The sequence below is a fragment of the Osmerus eperlanus genome, chromosome 6 (genome assembly GCF_963692335.1).
Source record: "Osmerus eperlanus chromosome 6, fOsmEpe2.1, whole genome shotgun sequence".
In the NCBI taxonomy this organism is placed as follows: Eukaryota; Metazoa; Chordata; class Actinopteri; order Osmeriformes; family Osmeridae; genus Osmerus; species Osmerus eperlanus.
Genome location: NC_085023.1, coordinates 12788396 through 12816312, shown reverse-complemented (window position 1 = coordinate 12816312; position 27917 = coordinate 12788396). Strand labels below are relative to the sequence as shown.

General features: G+C 39.9%; 2 protein-coding genes across 2 annotated transcripts in view; both read right to left on the bottom strand.

The window, feature by feature from the left end:
• Positions 1 to 419: 419 nt before the first annotated feature.
• LOC134022224 (cGMP-dependent protein kinase 2) lies at positions 420 to 11094 on the bottom strand. Its single transcript, XM_062463570.1, has 18 exons — positions 10580 to 11094; positions 9106 to 9272; positions 8744 to 8857; positions 8399 to 8504; positions 8086 to 8149; positions 7903 to 7980; positions 7679 to 7773; positions 7307 to 7375; positions 7043 to 7141; positions 6809 to 6959; positions 6237 to 6373; positions 4592 to 4681; positions 4316 to 4457; positions 3987 to 4150; positions 3324 to 3446; positions 2736 to 2798; positions 2049 to 2115; positions 420 to 1633 (listed from the first exon to the last, which is right to left on the bottom strand). Exons 1-18 carry the CDS (start codon positions 11068 to 11070, stop codon positions 1538 to 1540), a joined length of 2316 nt encoding a protein of 771 aa, XP_062319554.1. The 5' UTR covers positions 11071 to 11094; the 3' UTR covers positions 420 to 1537.
• A 4654-nt stretch (positions 11095 to 15748) lies between these two features.
• LOC134022223 (collagen alpha-1(XIII) chain-like) overlaps positions 15749 to 27917 on the bottom strand; it is a 37765-nt gene continuing 25596 nt past the window's right edge. The window contains exons 21-40 of the mRNA XM_062463568.1: positions 27733 to 27819; positions 27587 to 27613; positions 27143 to 27178; positions 26883 to 26939; positions 26763 to 26786; positions 26585 to 26638; positions 26391 to 26435; positions 26101 to 26235; positions 25366 to 25437; positions 25095 to 25139; positions 24775 to 24825; positions 24594 to 24620; positions 24358 to 24444; positions 23429 to 23464; positions 22389 to 22442; positions 22217 to 22270; positions 22005 to 22040; positions 19564 to 19650; positions 17419 to 17457; positions 15749 to 17253 (exon numbers count right to left, since the gene is read on the bottom strand). Of these exons, the coding sequence (XP_062319552.1) occupies positions 17251 to 17253; positions 17419 to 17457; positions 19564 to 19650; positions 22005 to 22040; positions 22217 to 22270; positions 22389 to 22442; positions 23429 to 23464; positions 24358 to 24444; positions 24594 to 24620; positions 24775 to 24825; positions 25095 to 25139; positions 25366 to 25437; positions 26101 to 26235; positions 26391 to 26435; positions 26585 to 26638; positions 26763 to 26786; positions 26883 to 26939; positions 27143 to 27178; positions 27587 to 27613; positions 27733 to 27819 (1056 nt within the window). The 3' untranslated portion in view covers positions 15749 to 17250. The remainder of the gene's footprint in view (positions 17254 to 17418; positions 17458 to 19563; positions 19651 to 22004; positions 22041 to 22216; positions 22271 to 22388; positions 22443 to 23428; positions 23465 to 24357; positions 24445 to 24593; positions 24621 to 24774; positions 24826 to 25094; positions 25140 to 25365; positions 25438 to 26100; positions 26236 to 26390; positions 26436 to 26584; positions 26639 to 26762; positions 26787 to 26882; positions 26940 to 27142; positions 27179 to 27586; positions 27614 to 27732; positions 27820 to 27917) is intronic.

The window sequence follows — 27917 nt, the reverse complement described above, 5'->3', positions numbered from 1 at the left end:
CAATTTAAAACGCACATTACCAACAGCAATCTTGTTAAATGTATGTACAGTAGGTGCTTATTAAACGTTTTGACCTTTTTCAATGCATGGTTCTCTGGGATCTGTCTTTTTTTCAGAAGAGTGTAAGTCCTCATGTTGGTCAGAAGAGGGCGGCATTGTTTCACGTTAATATTTTGGAAGAAGTGGAACACAAATCCAAATGATCCAACAATGAAGTGTGACCATAAGAACACTGGTTTTCCAAATGAATGTATTGTGTTTTCCTACCAAAAGGGATACACAGCAAAACCCTGTCAAATGCCTGTCATGCCTCTGAAATTTTTATTGTTTTTCAAATGTATCATGATGTTATCACCATGGCTGTGGATTTGAAAAGATTATGAAACAGAAACAATCTAGAGATGTTTTTTTTAGTTGATGGTTGATGGTTTTTATAGAGATTACATGTTATTATAAACAACACATTTAACAACACTTTAGTCTTTTGGAATACATCCATAACCACAGTACTACTTTTTGTCAACAACAGTAATCCTGCATTATATTTCCTGACCTTTTTTTCTGAACAGAAACTGAAGGAAGAAAACCAATACCACAAACTCTCTCACAAAAGACCTCAATAACAGTACCTCCATCTGAAGTGGATCCCATTAATTTACAGTGCTTTTAAATCACATGTTTAAACATTTAACTGAAACACGATAAGAACCACACATTCCAAAACAACATAATCTCCCACAAATACTAAGAGGCATATTCAAACATAATTATAAAAAAAACTGGCCCTTCGGGGAAGCAAGTGGATTACTGTTGTATTCAGAGCCAGCCTGATCTGATTATATAACACTGTGTCCTGAGGATTACAGTGAAAAAGACAACCATCCGCTCATATCAGAGCAATATGGGAAATAGATACATTTATGATAATAAAAAGAGAGAGAGAAATAGGTTTATATGACCCTAAGAATGATTTCAAGTGTTTTTTTTATTCTGGTATGTCCAACTCCAAATGAAAATAAAGAAATGAACACATGACAGAGTGTATTACATACGAGTTCATTCAAAAGGCACAGGGCATCTCGTAGTAGACCTAAGATGGGACAGACAGTGTCGATACAGGATAGCAATGTTATGAACATTAAGATGTGTGTTTTTGTATAGCAGTAGCATCCAATTCACTGGCACCACAGGTTCTTGGTGCTCACAGTAAGATCCTTCCAATGGCCTTGAAATACAAGTCCATGCAATTAGTCTTTAGTAATTAGTAGCCTGCATCAAATACTGTTTCTACGGTAAGGGGCTGAAATGCACTTGCCAGCAGGCAAATTCACACCCTATAGGTGTCACCCTATAGTCTGACACATGCGCTTGTGTCAGACTTATGATACGCATGGCAACGGAAGGGAAGCAATGGGGTTTTTCAGTGGTGGCTCCTCCAACTAAGTTTTCACTCTGCCAGTGTAGATGTAATCTTGTAATCCCTAATTCACCCCTCTTGGGGCTGACAAGAAGTTCCGCCCAGGGTGGGGGGGGGTCATCAGAAGTCCTTATCCCAGCCAGATAGCTCATCTGGAGGCTCATCCACATCTGGGGGGAACATATCGAAATGGCTGTGGTCCATTGGCCCTTTTAACTGAGCACGGGAGCAACACATATAAAGGTCAGAGGTCAATTTTGGTGGTTATGTATCGCAGTTATAATTATAAATTCTAACTATTAACAGTTCTGTGTGTATAGTATGTACTGGGATTAGACGTTAGATTTACTTTAGACTATTTAACACTATTATAACATTTATATTCCGACATACTACTTAAATCCTTAAGAGGAAGAGGATGGCTTGAGTTTGCATCATGGCTTTTCTTTTTCTCTCGAATAAACAAATCTGGTAATATGGGTACATAGAGCAAGCATATAAACCAGCAGAGCCACTCACTAGCCGGGTGAAAATGAGATCACCCTGCTTGTAGCAGCACTATGCATATGTAATGTTAGCGAGCACAGGTTCTCAGAGAACATGGAAATTGCTAATAAAAAGCCATCTTCACCTCCCTCCTCAGCGGGGACATCAGCTTCAGACGTCGAAGCCCCTCCCAGTTGAAGCCCTGGAACCACCTACGGGAATCCCCAAAAAAGGATGATCTGTATTTGGGTGATTAGGTCACAGGTTATGGTGTAACTTGTGGATCAGGATTTAAGGGTTTCCCATGCTGCTGGATGTGTTTTTCCTACAATGATGTCATCCTATATCCCACCAAAACCTAAGCAAACATTTTGCATCAGACCTATTCCACCCTCCACTGCTGTCATAAGGATGCCCAGGTTACCATCACAACCATCCAACACCCCCAATCGCTCTCGTCCCCCCCCCCCCCCCCCACCAGTGTCACGTCACAATAGGCAGGGGACAGTGCCTGTCACCTCCACTGGCAGCATGGCGTCACAAGCACTTTCACCTGGGAGCAATTAGTGATCAGAATGATGAGCGCTGCAGCTGCAGCTGTCCCCCTGTTCAACAGAGCACGAGCAACACTGGCAGGTCTGGTCGCCCTTGGGCACACATCAGAACTCTAGCTTTCCTCTCGAAAATGTCAATATGGTTAAGCTTAGAAACCTCTAGACAAATCTATGTTTTTTGTTGGTGGTGGTGGTGGTGGTTATGGAACTAATATATGACCTGCAACTAAATGGTTCTCTGTACCTCACGCAGACTGTGGTAAATATCAAACACATACTTGTGTTTCTTGATATCGATGATGCCGTTTTTCTTGTTACCAAGTCTTTCCACGGGGTTTAGTCTAAGGGAAGAGAGGCATGTGTTAAATGTTGCATAAACATCTGTTTGTCGGCCATCTGGGCATGCATAACAAGATTAGTCCTTTAACATGATTAGATACATATGGATGTGTGGGTGTAATTAATGTTTATTTGTCAACAATCTGGAGATTCGTAACTAGGTTGGCCTGATAATAATAGTGTAGACACTGGTAAGGGATGTGAAGGGATGTTTGAGGTCCACATGTAATGATCTGACATCATTTCCTGGTGACATCTCGGATTAATTCGGATATCAATGATTTCCAGTGGTACTGACTGGAATGCAAGGCCAGTAACTGTGAGATAACTGAATGATTCAGATAAATGAACATTCAGTATTGCACACAACATCACACTGAGCCAAACTCTCATGTTCAAAGTAAATCAATCCATCTCATTAAGCATCTGTTTAGTGAGTGCGGTTATCCAAACAAGGGCTAACTCCACTGTTTCGTCATTTACTTCAGTGGTTTATTTATCAGAGTGCGGTTGGACAGCCAACATACTTGCAGAGTCTCCTGATCAGGTCGTCTGGGCGTTTGCTTATCCTCTTGGGGAAGTCCACCTTCTCAATGCCATGGAGAACCATGGTGTAGATCTTTATGGGGTCTGATCCAGCAAAAGGTGGACTAGACAGATAGGGGTAAAATAGAGAGAGGAAACAGAGTAGGGCGGGGTCTTGGTGTTACAGTGGGCATTCAAAGAGTTGATTTGGGCTGTGAAACAGACAAAAAAAACAGGTCAACATGAAGTAGGAAGTGCTGTATGTGATTTCCAAGTTTCCAAATATAGGAAAAAGACACACAGTCAGAATACTTATCAACCCTAATCCATATAACCCCCCTTTATGAGAAACTCCCACCCTCCAATGAATGTGCTGTCTTCACCATGCACTCAAAGTGGTTGCTGTGCTTAACTCTTTGAGAGGTAGCTCAGTCAGTTTTCAAACATCCCAAAAAAGGGAGATTCGATTTTGGAATGAGAGAAATGTTGTGAAATGAAGTGATTTCCACGCTAGGTTTGTCAAGAGGATCGCGTTAGCATAGGCTTCTTAACCAAAACACAATTGTGTGTTAAACGAAAGCAGTATCTGAACTCTCAGAGCTGAACATGCATCTGCTGCTTTTGGTGAAATAGTGGCATGTGTACAGCACAACCAAAGGACTCACTTGCCAGTAAGCAGCTCGAAGATAAGGATGCCTAGGGACCAGCAGTCGGCCCCAAAGTCGTGGCCCTTGTTCATGACAACCTCAGGGGCCACATACTCTGGAGTCCCACAGAATGTCCATGTCTTCTTCCCTAGACCGATCTTTTTGGCAAAGCCAAAGTCAGCCTAGAGCAAACATACAGAATGACTGATAGAGGAACAGGTATGACCACATAGGTTGTGACTTTGCCTGACACTGTTCAATTAAGTTCCATTCTTTAGCTTGAGAAGCTAATCAGAAATACATCTAGGAGCCAGGCTACTACTGGAAAACGAGGGATGATAGTCTACCATTTTGACATAACCTTCTGCATCCAGTAGGAGGTTTTCAGGTTTCAGGTCTCTGTAGACAATTCCCTTGGCATGGAGGTAGTCAAAGGCCTCCAGGACACAACCAATGCAGAACCTGGCAGTCTGCTCTTCAAAGAAACTCCTGGTTGACAATAACAGTTATTAGAACTCACACCAATACTTTACTTATGGGCCTTTATGAACCATTATTGCAACCTCCCAAAACAAATTCTGTATTGCATGTACTTTAGCAGACATAATACAACCTCCACTCACATGTCCCTTAGCACACTCCACAGTTCTCCACCTAGACACACCTCCAGAAGCATATAGACAAACTTATCATCCCGGAAGGTCCGGAACATCCTAGAACACAGGGAAATACAATATGATACTGACATTTGTATTGCAAGGTACCCCTTTGAGTTATCTAAAGATGCTCAACTGTCTACAAAAATCAACAAACTATCTATTAACTCTATAACGTACCTAAACAGCTGCCATGGTAATATAGCTAGAAAAAAAAGTTCAACGTAGGGTCGAAGTTTTGAAACTTGAATGATTAAGACTGAAAAAGCTCCTTGGAAACCAGGCTCACTACTGTAGTATGTCTTACTTTTTCCTAGTAAACTAAATGTTGAGCTCTCCTTAAGTTGCCTTCATTTGTTCAAATAACAGAGGTCCCTTATAAAACTACAAAAGCAGAAAGAGAGCAAAACAGACCAATGGAGATCGGACACTAAAAGAGAGGGAATAGAAGAGCAAGATAGGGCAGTGAATAGTGCATGAACCCTGAACCTTTCCCCAAAGTGACAGCTAGAATCAATGTTTGCCCAAGCCTTTTGTCCTTGAATGTCACAGGCCAGATAAATCAAACCTTAGTCTACACTATTACAGAGGGGCCATAGACATGCACACATTCTGCATAGAGACTCCTTAGCAACTCCTAGCCAAGCCTTTAAAACATGGGCCTGGGGGCCTCCCTCTGGGTTCCTCTTTCTCTCTGTCCCATATTGTTAGACCAAAATTAATTTTTTTCTCACAAGAAACTCTTCGTGTTTCAAGGTCAACAACATTCACATCAGCTATACCGTTTGTAGCTGTCAATCAGCTAACCTATTACAGCTACAAAGCTTCCCCTTAGCATGCAATCAAATTGACGCTGTCATTCTTAGGAGAACTGAAAGCAAATGTCAAATGTATTAGGTCTATGTCAGCTTCCTGATGAGAAAACCAAAGCACACTGAAAATGGATTTGTCTGGAACAGGCTTAGGTAAGGAATGTTATTATAAAAGAAAGCAATAAGAAAGCAATATAATACTGAATATCCTTATAAAATGATAGGAGATGCGTAGGTTTGATTAGGCCCCTTGATTAGGCCTCAGTCCCTTCCTTGAATTTTTTTCAATAGTGGTATCCTGCTTGAAATCAAACTCTTAATTTGCAATACTCATCCACAATGCATATCCAGTTTCATTGTGACCACAAACAATCTCTTTTTTTGTCCCACAGATCTAAGGAACAATTGAGTCTGAGTGGTTTTTTATGTATTCTGTGGATTCAAAACAGCTCTCACTTTGCATAAATTGTCCCACTAATATTTTATTCCAACATGTTGTGTGATCAGACTAACCTTTTCCCAAATGCATTTAAATATTTTTTAGGATCAATTTGTTTTTGCTTTGTCCATAAAATAAATCCAAATTTGTATAGCTCTTGGGTATCCTTCCAATGATTTACGATTATTTCTCAGTGTCATTTGTTGTGACAACTCGTCCCATCCCTACGTACTGTCTGCTAAATACATTCATGTAGAGTGCCTACAGCCTTCAATGGTGACACACTAAACAACATATACAGGACATTAACATATACATTTGGCAGAACATATTCATCTGTTATCGTATTGCCCAGACAAACCTGACTATGAAGTAAGAGTTGGTCTGCTGTAAAATGTTCTTCTCAGAGTATATGTGTTCCTGTTGTCTGGTGTCTACGATATGCTTCTTTTTTATGCACTTCAGTGCAAACGTTGTGTTCTCATCCTTCAGTTTCACCTGCAATCCAACCAATATGCACAGTGATATTTTATAAGGAGCTGGTGCACAACATCTCCATAAAGCAGACCAACAAAAAACATTTAGACTTACTGTACTACAGAGAACATTGTTTCCAGTTCACTGTCCAGTTCCAAAGTTAAGTTTTCTGATTGGATCTAATTACCTTATTTATAAGATTACAGTTTGATATGAATTCATCGATCAAGTCTGTGTTTATTCTGTAAAGCCAGTGTACTACTGTAGTAATTCATCAGACCATTTTACAAAGCCACAAGGGGGTATTTGAACCTGGGAACTCTTGATCTGCAGTCAAATGCTCTACCACTGAGCTACTCTATACCCATAAAGAGTAATTGTCAATGTCTTCGGCACCTCTCATACACAAATCCATTGATCTACGACAACATGTGACCCAAATGTCAGGTGTCTCACCAGCTCAACCCGACCAAAGCCTCCCATTCCCAGGGTGGCTATGACCTCCAGGTCCTGGAAGGGGCTGTGGTGGGGCAGGAGGGCAATCCTCTCCCTCAGCCTCCTCTGCTCCTGGGCCTCTGGAGACGAGTCCATGAGGGGGGACTGGGGCCTGGGGACCCAGGAGAGGTGATTGAGTAGTGCGTGGGATGTGTAGTCCATTGGTGATTTGTAGTTCGTCAGGAGGCTACTCACAGTGCGTGTCTCCTCACGTCACTCCTGGAGAGCTCCTCCACGTATTCCTGAAGGTATGCCTGGAGCTCATCATAAGTACCCACCATCTGGTTGAAGTTGCTGGAGAGGCAGCATCACAAGTCGACTTGTATGAGTGTGTGCGCGTGTAGATGCAGTGTGTGTGTGTGTGTGTGTGTGTGTGTACAGAATATGTGAAAGATTAGAGCTTAAATGTGTGTGTGTGCGCGTGTGCCTGTGTTGTCACATTGTCGTCACACCACTTACTCTCTATCCACCACCAAGCATTGTGTGTCATTCTCCTTGGAGATTATGTTGGCTGAGCGCACATCCTCACTAGACAAAGAGATAGGTGAATGTATTGTATTAGCCGCTGTATCGACTGAACAGTGGCACAGTAAAACAAAACATTCGAAAACTACCAGAGAACAGTGCACGCGTCTGATGAATTTGTCTCTGTTAATGGCCATTCTACATTCCAAGCCCACAGCTTCCCATTATGCGAGCACATGACTGAAACTGAGAGGTCATTGTCAGTAACAGGCTTAGATTCAAAAATAAAAATTTCCATTTTGACATTTCCTTATACTAGCAAACCCCTGTGAGTTAGTGTTATACTATTGGACGCAGTACTCTTACCTTATGAGTGCCTTCTCTCCAAAGTAGTCCCCCACACCCAGTGTCTTGATCTCCTGGGGTTCCAGATAGCCCTCCGTGCTCTGTGTTACTGACACCTGTCCAATTTCAAGGAAACGTTGCAATTTAAAAGCTAGTTCCTCTGGCGTTTTGGGAAAAAAATGGCTTACTTGTCTATTTTATCGACAGTACAGTTCATTGCTAAAATAACAATGTTTCTATTTCACCTCTCCTTTAGCTATGATGAAGAACGTGTTTCCTTCCTCACCCTCCCGAATGATGAACTCTCCTTTATCAAAATAATCCTGACAATTTGAGATGTTATTCATATCAGTGGGGTCCTTTTAAAACATGCAATATCATTTTGTGGTCTATTACTGAGGGGACATCACAGCACAGTAAAGGCTCACCACTTCAAGACAGTCTACTATTTTGGCAAGCTTTTCTTCAGGTAGGTCTCTCAGCAGAGACACACTGCAGGGCACAGTACGTACATAAAGTTTTAGCTACAGTATTAGGTTTTAAGGGAGACTTCAGAAGAATAAAAACATTAGTCTTTGATTTATTGCAAGACATTTTATGTTCATGAATTGTTGCCAAGTTTGTCAGTAATATCATCATACACCATCATGTTTCATTTTCATTTTTCATGTTTCACTGTTTAATTTTACTTGAGACTAACTTAGGCAGACACTTTGGCAAAGTCTAGGCCTGCGTGTATACCTGCGAAGAAAGCTGAAGTACTCCTCTTGTCTGGCCTGTGTGGTCCTCATCATAATTTTCTGGAAGGTCTGTCGGTCCAGAGCCCAGATATGGGACTGGGACACAGCTAGGAAGTTGGATTAAATAAACACCAATTAAATTGGAGAGAAATGAGGACTCAGTACTGTAATCCATAGGTAAGGTCTCGTCATGGACTGTGGAACATCATATGTCGGTTTCAAATATGACTAACCTCCTATGTCAAACTGGAGGTTTGTTGCAAAATACGTTAAGAATTCTTAGTTTAACTTGTGTATGGCATGTAGTGTCTTTCAGAACTACAATTTTTAAATTCAACAGACTCACCCTTCACCGTGGCAGTTCTTTTACAGTTGTACAGTATTGCCAACTCTCCGAAAGCTGTCCCAGGTCGCATCTCTCCCAACAACTTGCCGTTCTGCATGACATCCAGCAATCCATCTAGACACAGAAACACAGAGCAGTCAGTAAATGAAACAGAGGAACAGCTAAGGAAGAAAAAAAAAAACATATATATATATACATAATAAAGTATAATTTTGTGTGGCAACATTTACTTTTATAGCACCTTTACCCCTTTATTGGTCACAGGTTAGCGTGCATTATGAAAAGTCAAAATTGGACTATTACTGACACTCTACTATTACAGTAAGACTTCACTGGCTTAACAGATTTTGATTGACATGGACCTGCAAGAACGTAGAGGTAGTTCCCTGGCTCTCCTTCCTGGATGACCAGCTGACCCTCAGTGTAGACCCTCTCGTACATACAGTCCACCATCTCCCTCGTATGCCGAGGCTCCAGCTTCTTCAGAAAGTCATTGTTCAAGATGGCATCATTGATGAGCTTCTTGGTACTACAAGAAAATACATACATTTTAGGATGAGATACGTGTTTTCAACGTTGTGTTCCCTGTTAGACAAACAAAACAAGAAGGCAATGTCAAATGCAGGTAGCGATTAGCAAACATAGGGCTTTCTATCAAAATTCTATCAGTTGTTTACATTGCCATGGATGATTTGTAGAAGAGAAATCTTTCAATAAATTGGGTTTCCCTTATAAACTTACATCTTGCAATATCCTGTTAGCCTTGCAGTTATACCTGTACAGTAACAACATAACTGAGCTACATAACCTTGTATCATTTTCACTAATAAAGCTGCTAAAAGGGACTCCCCATCTCAGCTCTGGTTTTGACATAACTTTGTTTACATTAGGTATAGATACAACCATGAATTGTACATATTCCATTGCTTTTAGCATCAAGTGAACCCCTGACAGAACCACTTTCTGCCTGTAACACCATTTCATTATTGTCACTCAACAGTCAGCTCTCTTGCAAACTGGGAACAACAGTTCTCATGATATCATTCAGATGCTGTTACCCACTGCAAAGCTCTCAGCAAATCTGAACGTCCAGAGAAAACCTTTGCATTGAGCACAGCCAGTCAGCATCACAGAAGATGCATCCTACGTTCTGATTTCCACATCACACAGACGACGGTCTGTCGATGTGGACATAGTGAATGTATTACTGTCTTGAGTGTGTGTGTGTGTGTGTGTGTGTCTGTCTGTCTGTGTAAAGCATGCCAGCTTAAATTGAAGCCATAATGATCTGGTCAACAGGCCCATGCATATAGATGCTCTGGTTCCATGTCTGCTTTTCTATTATCTTCCAATGCTAATACAAGCTTTCAATTCTCCCAAGAGTGGGAGGGACTACAAAGGCTTGGTTGTTTTGTCTCACAGCCATCGGTCCAAGAGAGTCAGCTAGTTTTACTGCGGAGATTTCCAAGCATGCTCCAGACTTTTGCACAAACAATTTAGATTTGGGGGAAAACTCAATCCATTCAGGTCCTGATCTGTGGATTTTAAGTGTGTGTTGTGGATGTCCTAATAATATGTTTATTATTACTGTAGTGTTTGACTCAGTTTGAGCATGATGTTCAACTCACATGAAATAAACAAGTTACATAGAACAAAACAGTTGGACAAGAACATCATGGCCTGATTGGACATTTTGATATCATTTTATAAGCGGTCAGCCCTATATTATTTCCACCATTTCATCTCTGTTGACAGGTACAGTATCTGTGTGGTTCAGTATCTTAAAGGTCTAGAGTTTTTTCTGACAAGGAAAAGCATTACCACTCACTGACTTACTTGGAGTCCTTGCGGACATGAGCCCTCTCAATGGACACATTGGGGGTTCGGGGAGCCCCACAGAAGTGGCCTGAGGTGGGCTCGGCCGAGACGCCTTCTTTGGCCTTCAGCCTGCGGTGCACCTCCACAGCCACCCTGTGGAAGCGGGTTGGGCCCTGGTTGATGACGCTCAGCAGACGGCGGCTGTGTCTGAGTGGGGCCGGCGGGGAGCGGCCCAGGCTGTTGTAGCCGATGGCATCTTTAAGCTTGTCAATTTGGGAGACCTTGGCCTCCAGCTCCCTCTGGAGGTTCAGCAGCTGAAGCTCCTGGGCTCGGAACTCCTGGTCCCTCCTGGCCAGCTCCTCTTCCAAGTGGGCTATCCGTAGTCTCAGGGGCTCCGTGTCCCAGCCTGGAGGGTCCCGATCTCTCATGGTGGAGGCCAGGCAGCTGTCCTCAGGCCGTGGGGCTTTAATCGAACCGTTGCCCATGGCCAGCTTTTGGCTGGCCACCATAGGAAAGCCCTTTGATCAAGCTCACACCTGTTACTGAGAATGTCTCCAAGTCTTTTGGCCAGTGAATTCAAATTGCAAATAGTTGATAAGTAACAACATTGAAGATGATTGTTATACATGTAGACTATTATAAAGCAAGGCACTTGAAATGTAACTTAAAGCTACTCCATATGACACTTAAATAGCCTACTATGTTTACTGTGCAACACACAGTAAGCCAAGAGGACCATGGGTAAACATTTGGCTCCTGAAAATTTAACATTTTAAAATTGCACTAATCCATTTTGTAAAATAAATGTTCAAAATTCAAAATAATATTTGTGTATCCCAAAAACACGATAAAAGCTGTTGGAATATCCCAATTATTGCTATATTTTTTATAATTAATGGACAGAAGTCGTATACATTCGAATACAACCAATAATTTAAGAAACCTCCTTTATACAAACCTTATAAGTGTTCAAACCTATGTTGTGCTTACATCGTTTTCCATCAGCTCATTTTATGAAGTCAATAACTCGAAAAAAGCATCTGCGGTCGGCATTACATAGTCCCATATCGAGGCAGATGTTCCTTATCAGATCAGCCAACACTGTATGCTTTCTTTAGCTGAAGACACGGACTAATTATCCAGCAATTTGACTGTGTTCTTCTCCCGGAATCATGAATAGGTCTGTGAAATTCTCTCCATATGGTAATTTTTTTTCATTCTATTTCATTTGGTAGGCTACATCAGAAAGAAGTTCGTGTTTTTGTCCACCCCTGTTGGTTGGATGCAAGAGCATCAGCCCTTTAAAATCCTCGAGTCCACATTTCAAGGGTGCATGCCTTTTATTCTTCGGGAGGAGAATATCGACCCATTATGGAAATATCTAAGCATATAGTTTTGATTTTGTTTAGTTCAAACAATTTCTGCATATAATATTTCTAACCACATTCAATTATATGACAACACATGATTCTCAACCTCTTTATTTTGAATTCTTGATGACGTTTTCAAAATCACGTATTTTAACAGTGAAATTTGTTTTGGCAATCAATGACTAAAGCTGCCATTTATGGTATATAAAAAGTAAAAACATTTTCTGAAAATAAAAACGTCAGTAACAGTCATTTTGACCACACACTCATTGAAGTTAATAAAACACTAAATTGTGGATTGAGTAGGCCTACATCTGTCAATACGTTTTTACATATAAAATCGATTTTGCACCACAGAACCGTCTGCAACAACCGGTTTCTAAACCTTTTAGAAACCAACGTTTCTAAAAGGTTACATTGCTTAGGCAGTAAATGAGGCTATCAAGTTACACTGTTGCTTAATGTGAATAGTGCTTATTAACAAAATCATCATGCAGATGGTTTTAACATCAAATGCATTAAAATAAATGCCCACTTATGTGTTTGCAATCAGGTACTGAAACGTAAAGTAATACACTATCACACAAACAGATTTTTATAACATAATACATCTTGAGTTCTTACCATTATTTACAGAGGATCGTTAAGATTACAAATGTATATTAAGTTAACTAACGATAGTTTTCCTAAACGTTCTATCCTCTCCTTAACTGTTAAAAATACACAGACAAGTTAAAGAGGAGATACAGAGACAAAACTCTTTTACCATAAACTGGTAATTATGACCAAATGCTTAACTCCAACTAAATCCCTCCTTCTATAAAAAAGATCTGTGTACTCTTCATATAAAAAGTGAAAATTCATAACTAAACTTGATTTTTGGGAAAAAAATATTTAAACTGGAGATGTAATATGGATTTGGAGTGGAATAATTGGGAGAGGTTTGCAAATGCAAGTAATATATTTACAAAGGACCATTTTGTGCATTGATCCCAAAATGTGTAAAGAACAATTTATTCCCTATTTTTTGTTAAATTAATGTTAGTTGTCTTTTATGTTAATAAGTATTAAGTAATTCCTTCTGAAATTCTGAGATAAAACATGAAGAGTACACTAACATAAAGATGACAAAGCATGATAAAATACATTTGTGTCAAGAAGGAAATGTTAACCAAAGAAATATGATACAAACATATCATAATACTGTCCACAGAGGGTACAATTAAAGAGTAGACTACATCCATAACTGTGCAAAATATAAATGTGAAGAAAGCAGAAATGTAATGCATACAAACAATTAGAGATCATCCTATCAAAAAGTTAATGCACACGGTGAATGCTTCTGAGCATGAGTTACACAAACAAATAACAATTTGTTTGTGTAAAATACAACTTTTAGTCGGGCTAGCAATTTCTATAGTTTTTTTTAATCACTGCAATTAGTGGTAGTTTATGTACTTTATAGAGGGTTAATTAGAGGTAATACTATTTGGTCTGACAAGTACAGACTACTTTAAGATGTAAAAATTTACTTCTAAATGGGTCTATGCACAAAGACATGGTTTAGTACATGTGGTGTTTGTAGCATACTTCAATCATTGTGAACTAAAGATAACTCTTTTGATAAGTCTTTAATATAACCTGGGACTAAGATACCGGAATTAAATTGCTTGCCATATTGTATATCACCAAGATCACTTTGCAGAGCATTGTAATACTTCAAAGCCTTTAAAATAATGTGTATTATGATTCCTTTCTCTAATACTTTTTATTTTTTTTACCCCCACAGTGTAACAACAACACACTTTGTATGCTAAACAACAGCAAACACCCAAAATGAATGGGGAAAATACACAATTTATAACCAGGTTTGTCGATTGTCAAAATGACACAAGGAATGCTTCCGTGCAGTTAATTCTCTACAAAACAGGAAAGTTTGTGTTGAATATAATTAAAGTCACAAACGGATAATGCCACTAACTGTATCAGATAATCAAGAAATTCAGTCTTCAGGTTTAGCATATTGAAGTGAACACAGCATGAGTTCAAATGAGTCAAAGATGGTGGCTAAATTTCACGTCCTTAAAATAAATGAGCCAATTAAAACAAATATGTACATACTTCCCACTGGCAAGTACATACTTGCCAGATAATTTACTGTCCTCTTATAATGTCTTGGATAAAAGCTTAAAAAACTCTGAAACTATAAAAATGTTTTAGGGATCAACTACAGTATTATTTTTTTGTAAGATTATCCATGCAAAGTATAGCCCGATAAGTCATATTACGATTAACACATGACAATTTGTCTTAAAAACTGTTTAGTAGACAACCCTTATTTTACATACATCAGAATAAGAACTTGGTTGGTATTGTATGCTGTGTATAACAGAAAAAAACATCAAACTCTGATGACACCCCCCTTAACTCCACCCAAAAAATATTGCTTCCTGCTATGTGTAGATGCCATTTATTTCAGTGAATAAAATGAATCATTGCTCTTTACCTTGGGATAGGAACATTGAATTTGTCTATTTCTTGAGTTTGGTGTATCAATGAAAGACTTAAGTGAATGTTCTAAGAGATGGCAGAGAACAAGGCGACTGATCATTTTTAGGATTTTGGAGAACTATATTACAATCTATTTAGCTCCTCGTGTGGATTATTTATGGGCATGTCATGTTGCATCAATGCAACAAATATTAATATACAACCTATAAAATGCACTCTGGACATACTGTAACACATGAATCCTAATATACAAAATTAATATGTGGCATCATTAAACACCCAAGAATGTGAATAAATGTACAGACAAGTATAAATGCATACCAACAATATGCAATGCTTGTGTAAAAGTTCATCCTTGTGCACAATCAAACAGGATGTTACACCTGCATCAGCAAGGATTGTAGAGATGGCAGTGAGTTTGAAATCAGGAATCATCAATAGGTGTTTTCCTATGTTTTTGGCTTGTCTTGGAAACACATGAAGACCGAAAGATTGCGTCGATCTGTTTTGTGAGCTGCTCTGAATTTTGAATCACAGTTGTTGGTGACAGAGAAAACACAAAAAATTGTACACAATAAAAAGTTAATGTCTCACCTTCACATAGTGAATAAAATAGATGAAAGTATTGATCATACGAAAGTCAAAGAAATGCATCTGTATCTCTCTGTCATGGGGATGGCATTTCCATATGAGTAGCCTTCAGCAAAGATCTGGAAAGGACTGAAAATTCCTTTTCGATCTTTTTTTGCTTCGGTGAAGTCGGTCTGCTCACTGCTACAAGAGCGCCCAATGATACTGGCCCTCTCTCAGCCTTCTGGAAACTCTGTAAGATGGCGCCCTGGTTGGGTCAAAACTCAAAGGTACCTCCTAACGTCTTCAAGTTTGCTCATGGCAGCTTTTCGAGAAACATTGCTAGGCAGATCTCTGGTGCCCCTTATTTCTTGGCCAGTTGGAAAGGATTTTGACCCTTTAAAAAACAACAGATTTATTTTAATGAGAGCAACCTCTTTCGATGAATGAACACATTACAAAGTAAGGTAAGGTGCAGAGGAACCATACCGTACAGTGGTTCTATGAGATGAATAGAATACAGTACTACAAATATTTCTGTTAGTGTACTGATGAAGTTTGATGAATAATGGCTACAAAACTGAATCTTGAACAACAAATATTAAGATAAAAAGACTCACCTCACGCAACTCATTCAATTCATGCAGCAAGGCACACTCAGTGAATTCCACACCGTTTTGTAGTAAGACAGGAACTGATACATGCTTTTTGAGCATTTAAGCACACGCGTGTACAGTACTTTAGAAATGTATATTTTTATTTCTGATTGTCATTTAGAAAATAATGCATAAACAAAATAGTTGAAAGTAATTTGTACACATTTAAGAATTCCTTATGGACTTTTGGCAATTTTGATACATTAATAAGTGTAGCTACTAGAGATAAAGGCATAAGTAGGTATATAAAAGTACTGTAGGCCTATGATGACCTGATGACGGATTTATCAACAGTGGGAGTTTGACAATCTCTTAAACTAGCTATACATTTCCAGGCAGAGCAAACACACAAACCTAGCTTTTTATTTTTTACAATGAGCAGCAGTTAATGGACCAAGCTCCACAGCAATCCCCCTCATCCATTTCTTAAACACTGATTCAACTCATGACATAGTTAAAGGGTACTCAGACAAGATCTGCTCTGTAGAACAGTTTCAGATAAAACATGTAATGTATCTATTTCTTACCTACCAAATCTAATCTTCATAATGTCTGTGATTAGCATTCTTCATATATAAATAAATGGATGAGGTTCACTGGGTGTACAGGCAATGTGGCTATTGCAGCAGCATGCCATAAGGGTGAGCAGCAATATTTCAGTCATCCAAGAATAAGCTTGATGGGTCAACATTTAGACAACGTTCACAAATACAAATGTGGGTTAAAAACATAGCCTGATAGTCAAAATGCAGAAGGTGGCTGCCCCTTAGATTGGATAAAAACTATATGCAGATAACTTGAACAAATTGAGGCTGGTAAGGTTGCATTTATAGCTTAGAATGTGTTTGGTTTCTGGCTGTACAATTGAATGCATAATATTTTGTTTAATTTTCTTATGCCTGCTTTGGTAGAAACAACATAATAATCTTATGGTCAAGCAGTCTAAGTTGAACTCCACTTTACAAGATAAAAATGTCCTTGTTTTCAGATACCGGCAAGTTGTGTTATTCTGGTACACCATGGACCTAAATTGTATCCTATTCAAGCAATGTAAGCATATGGGAATAATCAATTTAGCAAATGGTTTTTACCTGTACAGTGCAGACTAAAAACAGTGCTATCTGTCACTGGCCAGTTGAAAGTGTGATAAACAACATCATTACTGTACTTATTTGCTGTGCTTGTTAATTGAGGACATCTGTATCTCTAGAAACAGGGTTCAACTAGGAATTTTAAAAGCCAACACTTCATCTTTCCAGCCCCACAGTTCAGTGCAGCATGGTCTGTTACAACGTCAACAAAACACGATAAAATAAGTTAATAGGCAATATCAACTTTACATTATGCACAAATATCATGCATATGTATGCAGCCTCTTTAGAATTCTTCCTTATTTAAACATGTTAAAATAATGCATAGATATAAAATCCCATACAGAAACATTATAAGTACTAAAATACACAGAAATCTGTACAAAAATTCTGCCTTTTTTTCTGTTTTTTTGATCAGTATAAGAAAGCACATAAAAAGTAGAAAAATAAATATTCTATCTACAGTAACACATGCCACTCCGTAGCTATCGTCACTGCAAGACAAAACAAACAAAAAGGCAAAAAAGTTAAATTACGTTAATTGAGTTAGAGAAGGTGATGATGTGATTTTTCCACAACCAAGCAATGCATACTTGCAAGATGCAAAAAGTTTCCACAGCAAAGAGTTAAATTCCTTTATTATTTGAAATTCAACTTACTTTATTCCAACAACCGGGTACTGGTAAGCCATCATCTCCCTGAAGAAGGAAATGGAATATGTTACACATACTATTGAAACTGAAAACAATAAACAGTACAACCTTGCAATAATGTAGTTCAGTATTGCAAATGATCCAAAATGGTCAGTATGAGCACAGTACAGCATTATTTCTATACTAGATTTATACAGTCACACCCATCTCCACATATAGTACTTGGGACACAATGTAGTGTGTGTATGTGCCTGTACTTTATATGTGTTCACAAGGACAATGAAGTACTTCCCATATACATTTTGATGTTTACTTTACTTAATTATTTAGGACCACAGTCATCAGCCAAACTGCATGTGATATTATGTTCAGTAAATAAAGTGCTTGAAACAATGTTGTTCAAAATATACTGTAATGAACTGCTTACAATCAGTATAAAACATCTTATTCTGACTTGTAAGAATGTTATAACTGTTTCTGGAGTATTGCCACTTGACTGACTACATTCAGTTTAATACAGCATACATTTTTGGCAAGCAATTTGAAGAAAGCAATTGTATACATACATGTTATATAAAAACAGCCTGCACGTGCAGGCTATGAGTGAGGGAGGTGTACAATAAATGCACTTATAACCAGTGGGTTCTGAGATCGGTCCCAAACACCTTACTGGCTGTACTATTGTTAGACTGTTGTTACGTTAACCACACATGGGTAATACTTAACCTTATGTCATACAAACCAAACCATAGAAGCTCACTTACCCCAACCCCACAGGCGTAATGCTTAACCCTAACCACACAAGTGTAACGTCTTACTGTATCCATAAAATAGTATGTTTATCAGTGATAAGACTGGATGCTGTAAAGTTCCAGGTTCACACCACAGGGTATCCTGTTTCCTCAAGAGGTAAGAAAAGTTGGGAAAATTGGTGCTTGAAGCAACGAAGGATGTAAGTAAAGTAGAGTATTAGTACGGCTCCCGCTATGAGCGAGTTACTGTCAATCTTCAAAATGAACTATTTTACATTCGATTTAGCATACGCCTTAAATTTGTATTAGTAACTTCAACCACACAATCCAAATTGTACAAGCACTACATATACTTAGAAGGGTCTATTAAAGGCATGCATGCATTCATTCATTAATTCAAATAGATACTGATTTAAACAAAATTATGTTAAGCAACAACAAAAATTGAGGTATTAGGCAGTCAGAAGTTAGTGTCCATGCAGCCATGATTGTTCCTGTGATTCATCCCTATCGGAGCAGCCAATGAGAGGGGATGGTGAGGGGAATGTTTATGGGAAGCCCAAAGCATGCTGGATAGGGAAGGGAGAGAACACCATACCACAGCGCAAGGGGCATCCAGCCCGTCCAGGCCTGGCAAGCCCGGTTCACCTTTCTCCCCTTTAAAGCCTCGGAAACCCTGTTTGTGAAATCAACTGTATAAATATCTGTGCACTGCACCCCCTCCAGTAGCTGCAGCTCCCTCTGCTGGTTGATGGGAGAACCTGCTGGAACTCCTCAGGTAGACTGGACTCCCCTACAGGAGCAGGCCCGCCTTTACATGCAGGCTGCCTGGACTGACAGGAACTGGCTCACCCTGGGAGGTACCAGTGGGATTGGGAGTTTGTGAAAGCAGGAAGGATTTCTATCTGAAACAGCTTGAAAGGAAGGGAGGGACGGGAGGAGGAGGAAACAGATGCAGGGCTGTAAGAGGAGGATGCAACTGAATGAGAAATGGCGGATGTGATGCTGCCACTTGTCAACCGGGACTGCCTGATTCCTGTCAGTCTCAAACCTGGAAAAGAACAGCCTCTCAAATGGGTAATGGCTCAGTGTCCATCAGTGGGGATTCATCCACTATCGGAACTTTATTGACACTTTTACCAGACTCCTAATCAGGTTTGTACCGACAGTACAAAAGGCAAAGACCCAGAAATGAGCTGCCAGCCCTTCTTCTCCAATGTTACGCTAGTGGACACTTGGACCAGAACCCACAGAGGTTTATTAGCACCATTCAAAACCAGAGGCAGAAGGAAGTCCACATCAGAGCGTACAGACATTGGCGTTTCATTCTGTAGGCTGTCACACTGAGGAACTGGCCCTCCCTTCTGCCGTCTGGCTGCACATTGAACACAGGACATACCAACGGACAGGGGGCATCTAGTCCGGGTGCTCCTTGGTCTCCCTTATCCCCTTTGGCCCCCCTGTTGCCTTTCTTGCCCCTCTCTCCCTGCAAACAACAGGGCATTCAAAAAGACAGGCTTTAGTCCTCCTAACTAGTTGGTGGTACAGTTATAAGCATAATATAGTTTGTTTCATACGGCCATTTTTTAAAGGTAGATTTCGATGGGCCACATTATAGTAACATGTAATGGACTTTAGGGGGCTTACAAAGGACAGTACAACTGTTTATTAAGGGTAGGGGTAATTTAGTTGTAGGGATGGTAAGTTGAGGAAGTTAGGGAAAAGGGAAAAGAGCCAGTTCTCTTGGTGAGCAGGTTTCTGTAGAACTTCTAAAACAAAATACAAATCTATGAACCTCCAATTAATCTCATGATATTCTATATTTAAGTTAACATTTCTAAGACTGTTGGGCCATGTCGTTTAAATCATATGACAACAATGAAATGCCAAGTGATATATATATAGTATGACAGCAATAGTAATTAGTTCTTTCACAGAGCAGACAACTGATCCATCTGTGATGTGGCTCATTCTAGACTCATGTGTTGCTTATAATTTTGCATTGTATGAACAAAATGAAGGACCATTATATATTATCAACCAAAACCATTATCAATAAGAAGTTACTGTTTGCAAAACCCTACTTAAAAATTCTTAAATCATTAAATAAATTAAATGACCAGCTGCATTTTTTGTTTGTATCCCTTTAAATACTGTGTATAGATGTTTCTAGTATACATCTTATAGTCTTTGAATTTAAGTAAAAATAGCAAATATATACTTATTAAAAAAAAAAGTATATAAATGTAAACTAAATACTTCAAGACTAAAGAATACTTAAAAATCTGCTCACCAAGGCCAAGGAACTTATGGCATCTTATTTAAATAATGTTCAAGAAGGAACAGGATTTGGAAAATGGTGATCCTCTTCCTGACAAGCAACAGACTCACACCCTTGCCTCAACATCACATGTGCGGTAGAATCACCTACCAGGATGGTCTAATGCTGTGGCAATGCTGAGAGAGTATGACTTGTCAGCCAAGAGGAGAGATCACAGGAAGAGATTACAGGGAAGGTTGCAGGGAGGTAAGTGGGAAGAGGAGAAGGAGGAGGAATATTAACCCGGGACTATGACATTAGAGTGCAGGAGGAGGAGCAGGAGGCCAGAGTTTGTGAGAGGGAGAGAGGGCGACCCCGGCAAAAAAAGAGCCCCGGGATACAGAGCAGGGTGGAGGGGAGGAAAAGGGGATAGGAAGACCTGCGGAAACAGAGAAAGACAGGACAAAGAGTAAAAACAGCACCACAAACTCATAGCCATCTCTACAGCACCTTCAACTGGAGTCGGGGGAAACCTGAACATACTGTATATATACTACTCTGTATTGGCCATCTTCATTAGTTGTATTCTTGGTTTTGAAAAACACATTTGTTGCAGCAATGCAGTATATGTATGTGTTATAGATACAGTATGCATCACTGCTATGCATTAGTGCTGACTGAATACATCGATTTTTTTTTTCTGCCGACATGAGAACAGTTGAAAGTGCTGAGAAGGTTGATATGTCGTGGCTTCCAAGGTGGGAGTCAGAATATTAAGACAGTCAAAGGTTAATGGGAGGGAAACAGACATTCTCTTAGAGGGAGGGTATATGGACATTGAAAAACAGATACTTTTAGCACACTGGCATATTGATATAAAAACCTGCTTTTTAATTTGCAGGGCTTTTAACCAGACCGGATTAATTTCCTCTTGAAAAATCATCAAATGACCAAAGACATTGCTAAAATGTATAACATGCAGTTGATAATTGTATATCTAATTCTTAAGAAAATATATGTGCATTATTCACCAATGGTGTGCACAGTCTGTCGTTCAAAATTACTTGATCAATACTCAGTATAATATAACATTTTTATTTAACCTTTCCATCTCTGCATATATCTCTTAATTTCCACACATTAAAATGAAAAAAGCCACTGCAAAATACATTAAAAGTATTTCAAAAGGGCAACACGAAAAGTATGACATATTGAATCACAAAATACACATTTTCTCCTAACCATTCAACCATCATCAAAGAGTAGTTCTGTACTGGAGTATCTGAACATCCATTAAAACAGAATGCTGTGCTAATTGATATTCACATTACCATTTGGATTCAGTTTCACCACTCAAGTGAGCCTTTGAACCCACCCTGGTCCTGCCCAGCTAGACTAACATGAACCACTAACATTCAACAAGAGGCTAACCAAACCAAGAGAGAACATAACACTGTACTACATCAATGCATCTTACATTAGCTAAAGCCCTTGTAGCATAATTTAGTTAAAAATATAAACATACACTGGGCTAATTCTAGGAGTATTAAAAGATAGACATTTTATAAGCAGTATCTTACCCGATTTCCTTTAAATCCTTGTGGTCCTACTAAACCCTGTAAGAGAAAATAAAACCCAATATAAATGATTGGGTTATAAATTGTATAATGTAGATTAATTGAAGCTCAAATATGAAACTCTTACATTTGTCTGGGAATGCTGTTACATACGATATGAACATCTTGAGTTGCTTTTATATGACCTATGCAGTAATGTTGTGTAGGCTACTTACAGGGATGCCTTGAGGCCCAATTGGTCCTGGTACTCCTGTGTCTCCCTTCACAGCCTACATTCACAGAAAGAGGACCAATACATTATTATTTATACCAAACCAAAACATGGTAATCAAAGAGAGAATCAGAGAGTGTGTGTGAGAAACAGTGTGTGTGTGTGTGTGTATTTACTCTCTCTCCCTTTGGTCCTGCTGGCCCTGCTACACCCACTGGTCCGATCAGACCCTTTGGAGGTTGGAAAAAGGCAGAACCATAAGTGAATATAAATGTTACAGTAGGGAAATATTAAAAATAAAGGCATTATTACAATTCTCAGTTATCAATAGATCAATAAGCTTGTTGGGGCCTTTGGAATTAACTCATCCGGCTTTAGGACTTTCAGTCTATTAACTTATTATCTTTACATCATTGATTACCAATCCATTCATTAATGCAGGAGTAAACAATGATTCCAGGATTAACAACAAGCTTGTTGAGTTAAAAGACAAACCGTCACAAAAAAGGGAAGAAATCAATTGGGAAAAAAGAGAATCAATGTGCCACAGCTCTCTCTCTCCTTGTAGAACTCAGGAGGACCTCGCATCTCAGTCATACAGAGTACGTAGAGCATACAGCCACAGGGAGCCATTCTGCCCTACTGTACAGACTACGCATGATCAACATGCAGCGCAGGCATCCCAGCATGCTTCTCTGGTACAGTATGACATCACAGGGCCAGATCTGAAGGTGCACAGTCCACGACTGGGCTAACGTTCGTAGTGGAGGGAAGTCAGATATGGTTTAGACATTCGTGAGGTGTCGCATTGAAGTAGATTCGGGCACAACACTGTGTTTTGGACAGTGAGGCGATGTGCAGGAGGAGTAGAGTAGTCCTATCTGTGTGCACATGCAAGTCGAAAACACTTATGAGATATTATTATGATATTATCTCACTCTCATCCTTTTTTAGGGATAACCACGTGACCATATTTCCTATGCCAATGCGACCTCTCAACGTTGTCTAAGCAATACCGATTTCTTTGCATAGAACTTGGAAGAGAGACAGGACAAGCTGGAGAGGATGTCAGAAAAGCAAGCCGACAGACAGGCAGACAAGACAGCAGCACAGACGGGTGAGCTGTGGAGGAGTGGAGAGGGGAAGGAGAGAACAAGGAGGAATGGAGGAGGAGGAGAAGAGGAGGGGGGGCCGGTACAGGACTTGCGCCACTCACCACTGGACCTGGTCTGCCGTCTAACCCATGAGCCCCCTGGACAGTGTGTACACAGTTAGAGAGCAGAGATGATGGAGAGATGGTGGGAGGAAGGAAAAGGGGAGGGATGGAGGAGGTGTGGAGAGGGTGAGGGTTGGGGGGGTGAGTGAGTGAAGCTGTGACTCGTGACTTTTTCTAAAAACAACATTCAGTTTTGGATGAAGGGTGATGGTATTGGTGATGAAGTGAGAAATAGTGATTGTCAGTAACTCCTTTTTTCCTCAAGCAATTGATTGTAACTGATTCGTATCAATATTGTCCCTGGAGGCACAATCTGAAAAAGTGCAATACTTAATAGTGCTGTAGATCTACTAAATGCTTTACTGCTTCTCTCTTCTTGTTTTACACAAAAGGAGTTACTGTGCTATTAATTTGTGTGACTAGAACATGAAGGGATCTTTGGCCCCAAGAAAGTAAATCAGAAGTTAAGAATAGAGAAACCCCATACCATACATTGAAAAAGGAACATGATCACTTTCAAGATATTCTGTACATGAATGATTGTGCAGAATCCAATACTTATTTACCAATTTCTCCATAGACAAAAACAAACATTTACAGTCTCTTATGTACAGTAGATTCCTCATTATATTGTTGAAACTGAAATGAGTGATTTAAATTATTCTGTGAATAAGGTTGTGCCATCCTATTCACTTTGACAACTGAGCACTAAACATTTCCTTGGTGAGTTAGGGCGACATAAAGGCAACGTCAGACAGTCATGCTGCTTGGTTTTGACACAACAACCTGAAACAACAACATGAACTCCAACTGGGAACAAGATGGTTTAGTTGAACAGATAACAGTTGATGGCAAGACAGACACCACATCTAAACCACAGCACATACACTTGACTGCTATGGAATTAACGGGAAGTCCAGTGTACTTACAGGAAGTCCAAGATGGCCCCTGTCCCCCTTGTCGCCTTTCAGACCAGATGCTCCTTTCTCTCCCCTTAAGCCAATGCCTGGCTCCCCCTAGAAGTGACAAATCACTCATGCTCAAATCAAATGGACTTCATGTCATTGTAATGTTTTGAGAAAGCCCTGCGAAGTCCTAAGACCAAACTACAGTACAGTGCAACTGCCAAAGGATTCAGAAACAGAGGCCTCCTGTTAATTCTTACCTTTGGCCCTGAGAGTCCTTGAGGTCCCTAGGAGGTTAAACGAAGAATGTGAGTTAAAATGTCGATCAATTTGCTATACCTGATATTCTAAGGCATTCATCTTTTTAAAATGATTTTTAAGATCGCTTAGAAGTAGAATAAAGATTTTTCTGTTAGCTTTGTAATGTTGGTTTGTACATACTGCAGGGCCAACTGGTCCTTGGGGCCCTGGAGGTCCCGGAGGCCCATAAACCTGAAACATAATCACAAACACAGCAGTTTAGGATATCAGCACATTACCCCATTTAGTGTGTTTTAATCCACTAAAAGGAACACTGTAACTAATCTCCCATGCTTCACCAAGATGAAAAGTTAATTAACATACCAGAAACTCATGCAAAGTTGTATTGAAAACATTTGGAAACAGTTTGACCTTACTATAAGGTGGATTTAAAATGACGGTCATCAACAGATTTAAAACGTTGGCATGTTTTTGGAACATGAAGTGAATCAAACCCGTACCATATCGGATCTTTCACCCTTGTCCCCTGCCTCTCCTTTCGGACCCTGTAGCGCAAGGTACAGCAGGTACACAAACAAAGTTAACATAACCAATAAAATACAGTCCCATACACATAGGTAGCTACCTATGTGTATGGTAAATAAAACACCATACACCATACACATAAACCAACAACACAGATATGACATGACTGCATGTGTTCCCTTGAGTGCCTCTGCCACGTCAGACAGTGCATGCAGGGATGACAGTCTAAGGGGCACCATTGCGTACCATTGAGCCTGGTAATCCAATGGGGCCTGGGGTCCCTGAAACCCCCTTCTCCCCCGTGGGCCCATCTAAACCCTACAGGATAAGGAACGGGGTGGAGATACAAGTTAAAATATTGGACGGAAGATTCAATTAGGGTTTGTTGAGTTTGGGTTAATTTTCATACCATCAATTTTATCAATGAAGGATTCAAGGATTTGCAATTTCTTTGTTGATATCATGACTTTAAAATAGTTCTTTGAAGCCAAATATTTTGGAATTGCCTCGTTCTGTCAGTAGTGATGAGCATTAAGGGACGCAATGCTGCCCATTTCTTTTACTATATCTAGAAACTCAGACTGCTCAAGATGAAGCGCTAAGATGATTTTCTCCTTTCACTTTACAGATACGTTCTGTATTGTTTCCTCAATAGCACAACCATACCCACAAAGCAGGACATGAATCTGCCAACTGTTCAAGTGGTAGCCTAGTTTTACTAAGAAACATAGCTGGGATCCATGCACCGATGCATTAACCTTCAGTTCCACCTTTAGTACTGGGCCCACTGTCGTACACGGCCTCTAGATAAATAATTAGAGGGTGTCCTAGAAAGCTTAAGGCAGCCATCCCCTGTAGTTCATGAAAGACCCAACTAATGGTCTGGCTCTGGTCTGGTCTGAGTGTAGTGTGTGATTGAAGTGTGTCATGGTGAGGTTTGTTGGGGGTTTGTGATTCTGCTGTGGTTCTCCAGCCACTCACAGGCGATCCAGAGGGACCCGAGTCCCCCTTATCTCCCTTGGGTCCTGGGTAGCCCATAAGGCCTCCTTCCCCTCTGGCGCCCTCAGGACCTGTGGGGCCGGCAGGACCCATATCACCGGGCTTCCCTCTGGGGCCCTGAGAAACACACACCAAATATTTGCTGTCGTTGCATCGCATCATCTCTTGTCGCTTGTTGTCGTCATTAAATGATCTTTTTCTTTCTAATTGTCAGTCTGGACCATGTTCATCTCTCCAAATTCCAGCCATAGAAGTGTGTCCCCATCACTCACCTTCTCTCCATCAAGACCAGGCGGACCTGGCAAACCAACTTCACCCTTAGAAAGTCAAAGAGTTGTCAGTAACCAGTAAAAGCATGTACTTAATTTATCGTAATCTCAATGGCAACTGGTGTGAATTGTATCAAAATAAAATAGTGTGGGATGAAACTACATCATGTGGGGGGGTAACTTCAGGAAGGTCCTACCTTGGTGCCAGAAAGACCAGCTATGCCTGGAGGGCCAGGTAGTCCGGGAGGGCCCTGATGAGATGAGAATGTATATAAGTTAAAAATAGAAACATTTCAAACAATAACAGTCAAAACAATTCAGCTTAAACAGTACATTGAAAACTTTAGAAACATTAGAAAAACCAAGAGCACTCACCATCATAGGTACATTTCGAATATCCTAAGGATGAAAACACATTTATATAAATTATGTTGTTATCCTGTTACAAAGTACTGTATCAATATATGACAAGCAATGGAATGGTTGGTGACGTACATTTTCATTGTTCAGGATTTCTGCTTTTCCTGGTTCTCCCGTTGGACCTGGAGGTCCCTAGATCAATTGCCAAGAATACAATTACAGTCCAATAGTTTGGCTACTAGAGTACATTACTCGTAATCTAACAGCAAATTTTACAGATGACCAATTAGAGCAACACAGTCTTTTGAATTCAGCATAAATACTGTCCGGTATGTGCTGCATCCAGAAGACATCACTAAATGTAAACAGAACCCTTGACAGAGATCTTGACTTACTCTTGGTCCAGATGGCCCCTCGGGTCCTGACTCTCCCTAGTGGCCAAGCAGGTGTAATACAGTTAGTCTACAAACTACTTGATTGTTTATGATGGTGCACTTAAGATATGACAACGTTTTTGTTGCATTGTACTATGTTATATTGCAATTGAGATGTTATTCAGCACTCTTTTAGGGATGTTTTTGTTGCACTGTGCTTGGTCAAATACAGACCGTTCCATGTCATTTTCGGATTCAAAAATGGGATGCTCTATTTTTTAAATGCACTACTGTATTTCATTTTGGATCAAAGCATCTGCTAAATGAATGCATTGAAAATTGAAAATTAATTATGTCGGTGAACAGTTTACATTTAAAATAAGATTGCAATTAATAACAATTGTTTATACACTAATACAGCATAATATCATTTCCTGCAATGGCAGTAACATGTTTTGGTCTTACCTTGAGCCCCTGATCTCCTTTGTCACCCTGAAAAGATGTTTAATCATTAAAAATCACTTGTCAACCAGATGTCCCTCAACCCAGCCATGACGAGATGGAGCTCCACTGGAAATAACCCAGTTGATATTCCCAGAATGATTCTGTACCTTGGGCCCAACTGAGCCTGCTAGTCCTGGTGTTCCAGGTTCCCCTTTGATGCCGGTACCTTCTTGACTGGGATCCCCTTTCTCACCCTGTTAGCACACACCAGACATAAGTAGAAACATCAATGACTGTCCCGCACAATTTACCATCCAAACCCGGAACATTCTATCTGTACTGCACAGTGTGT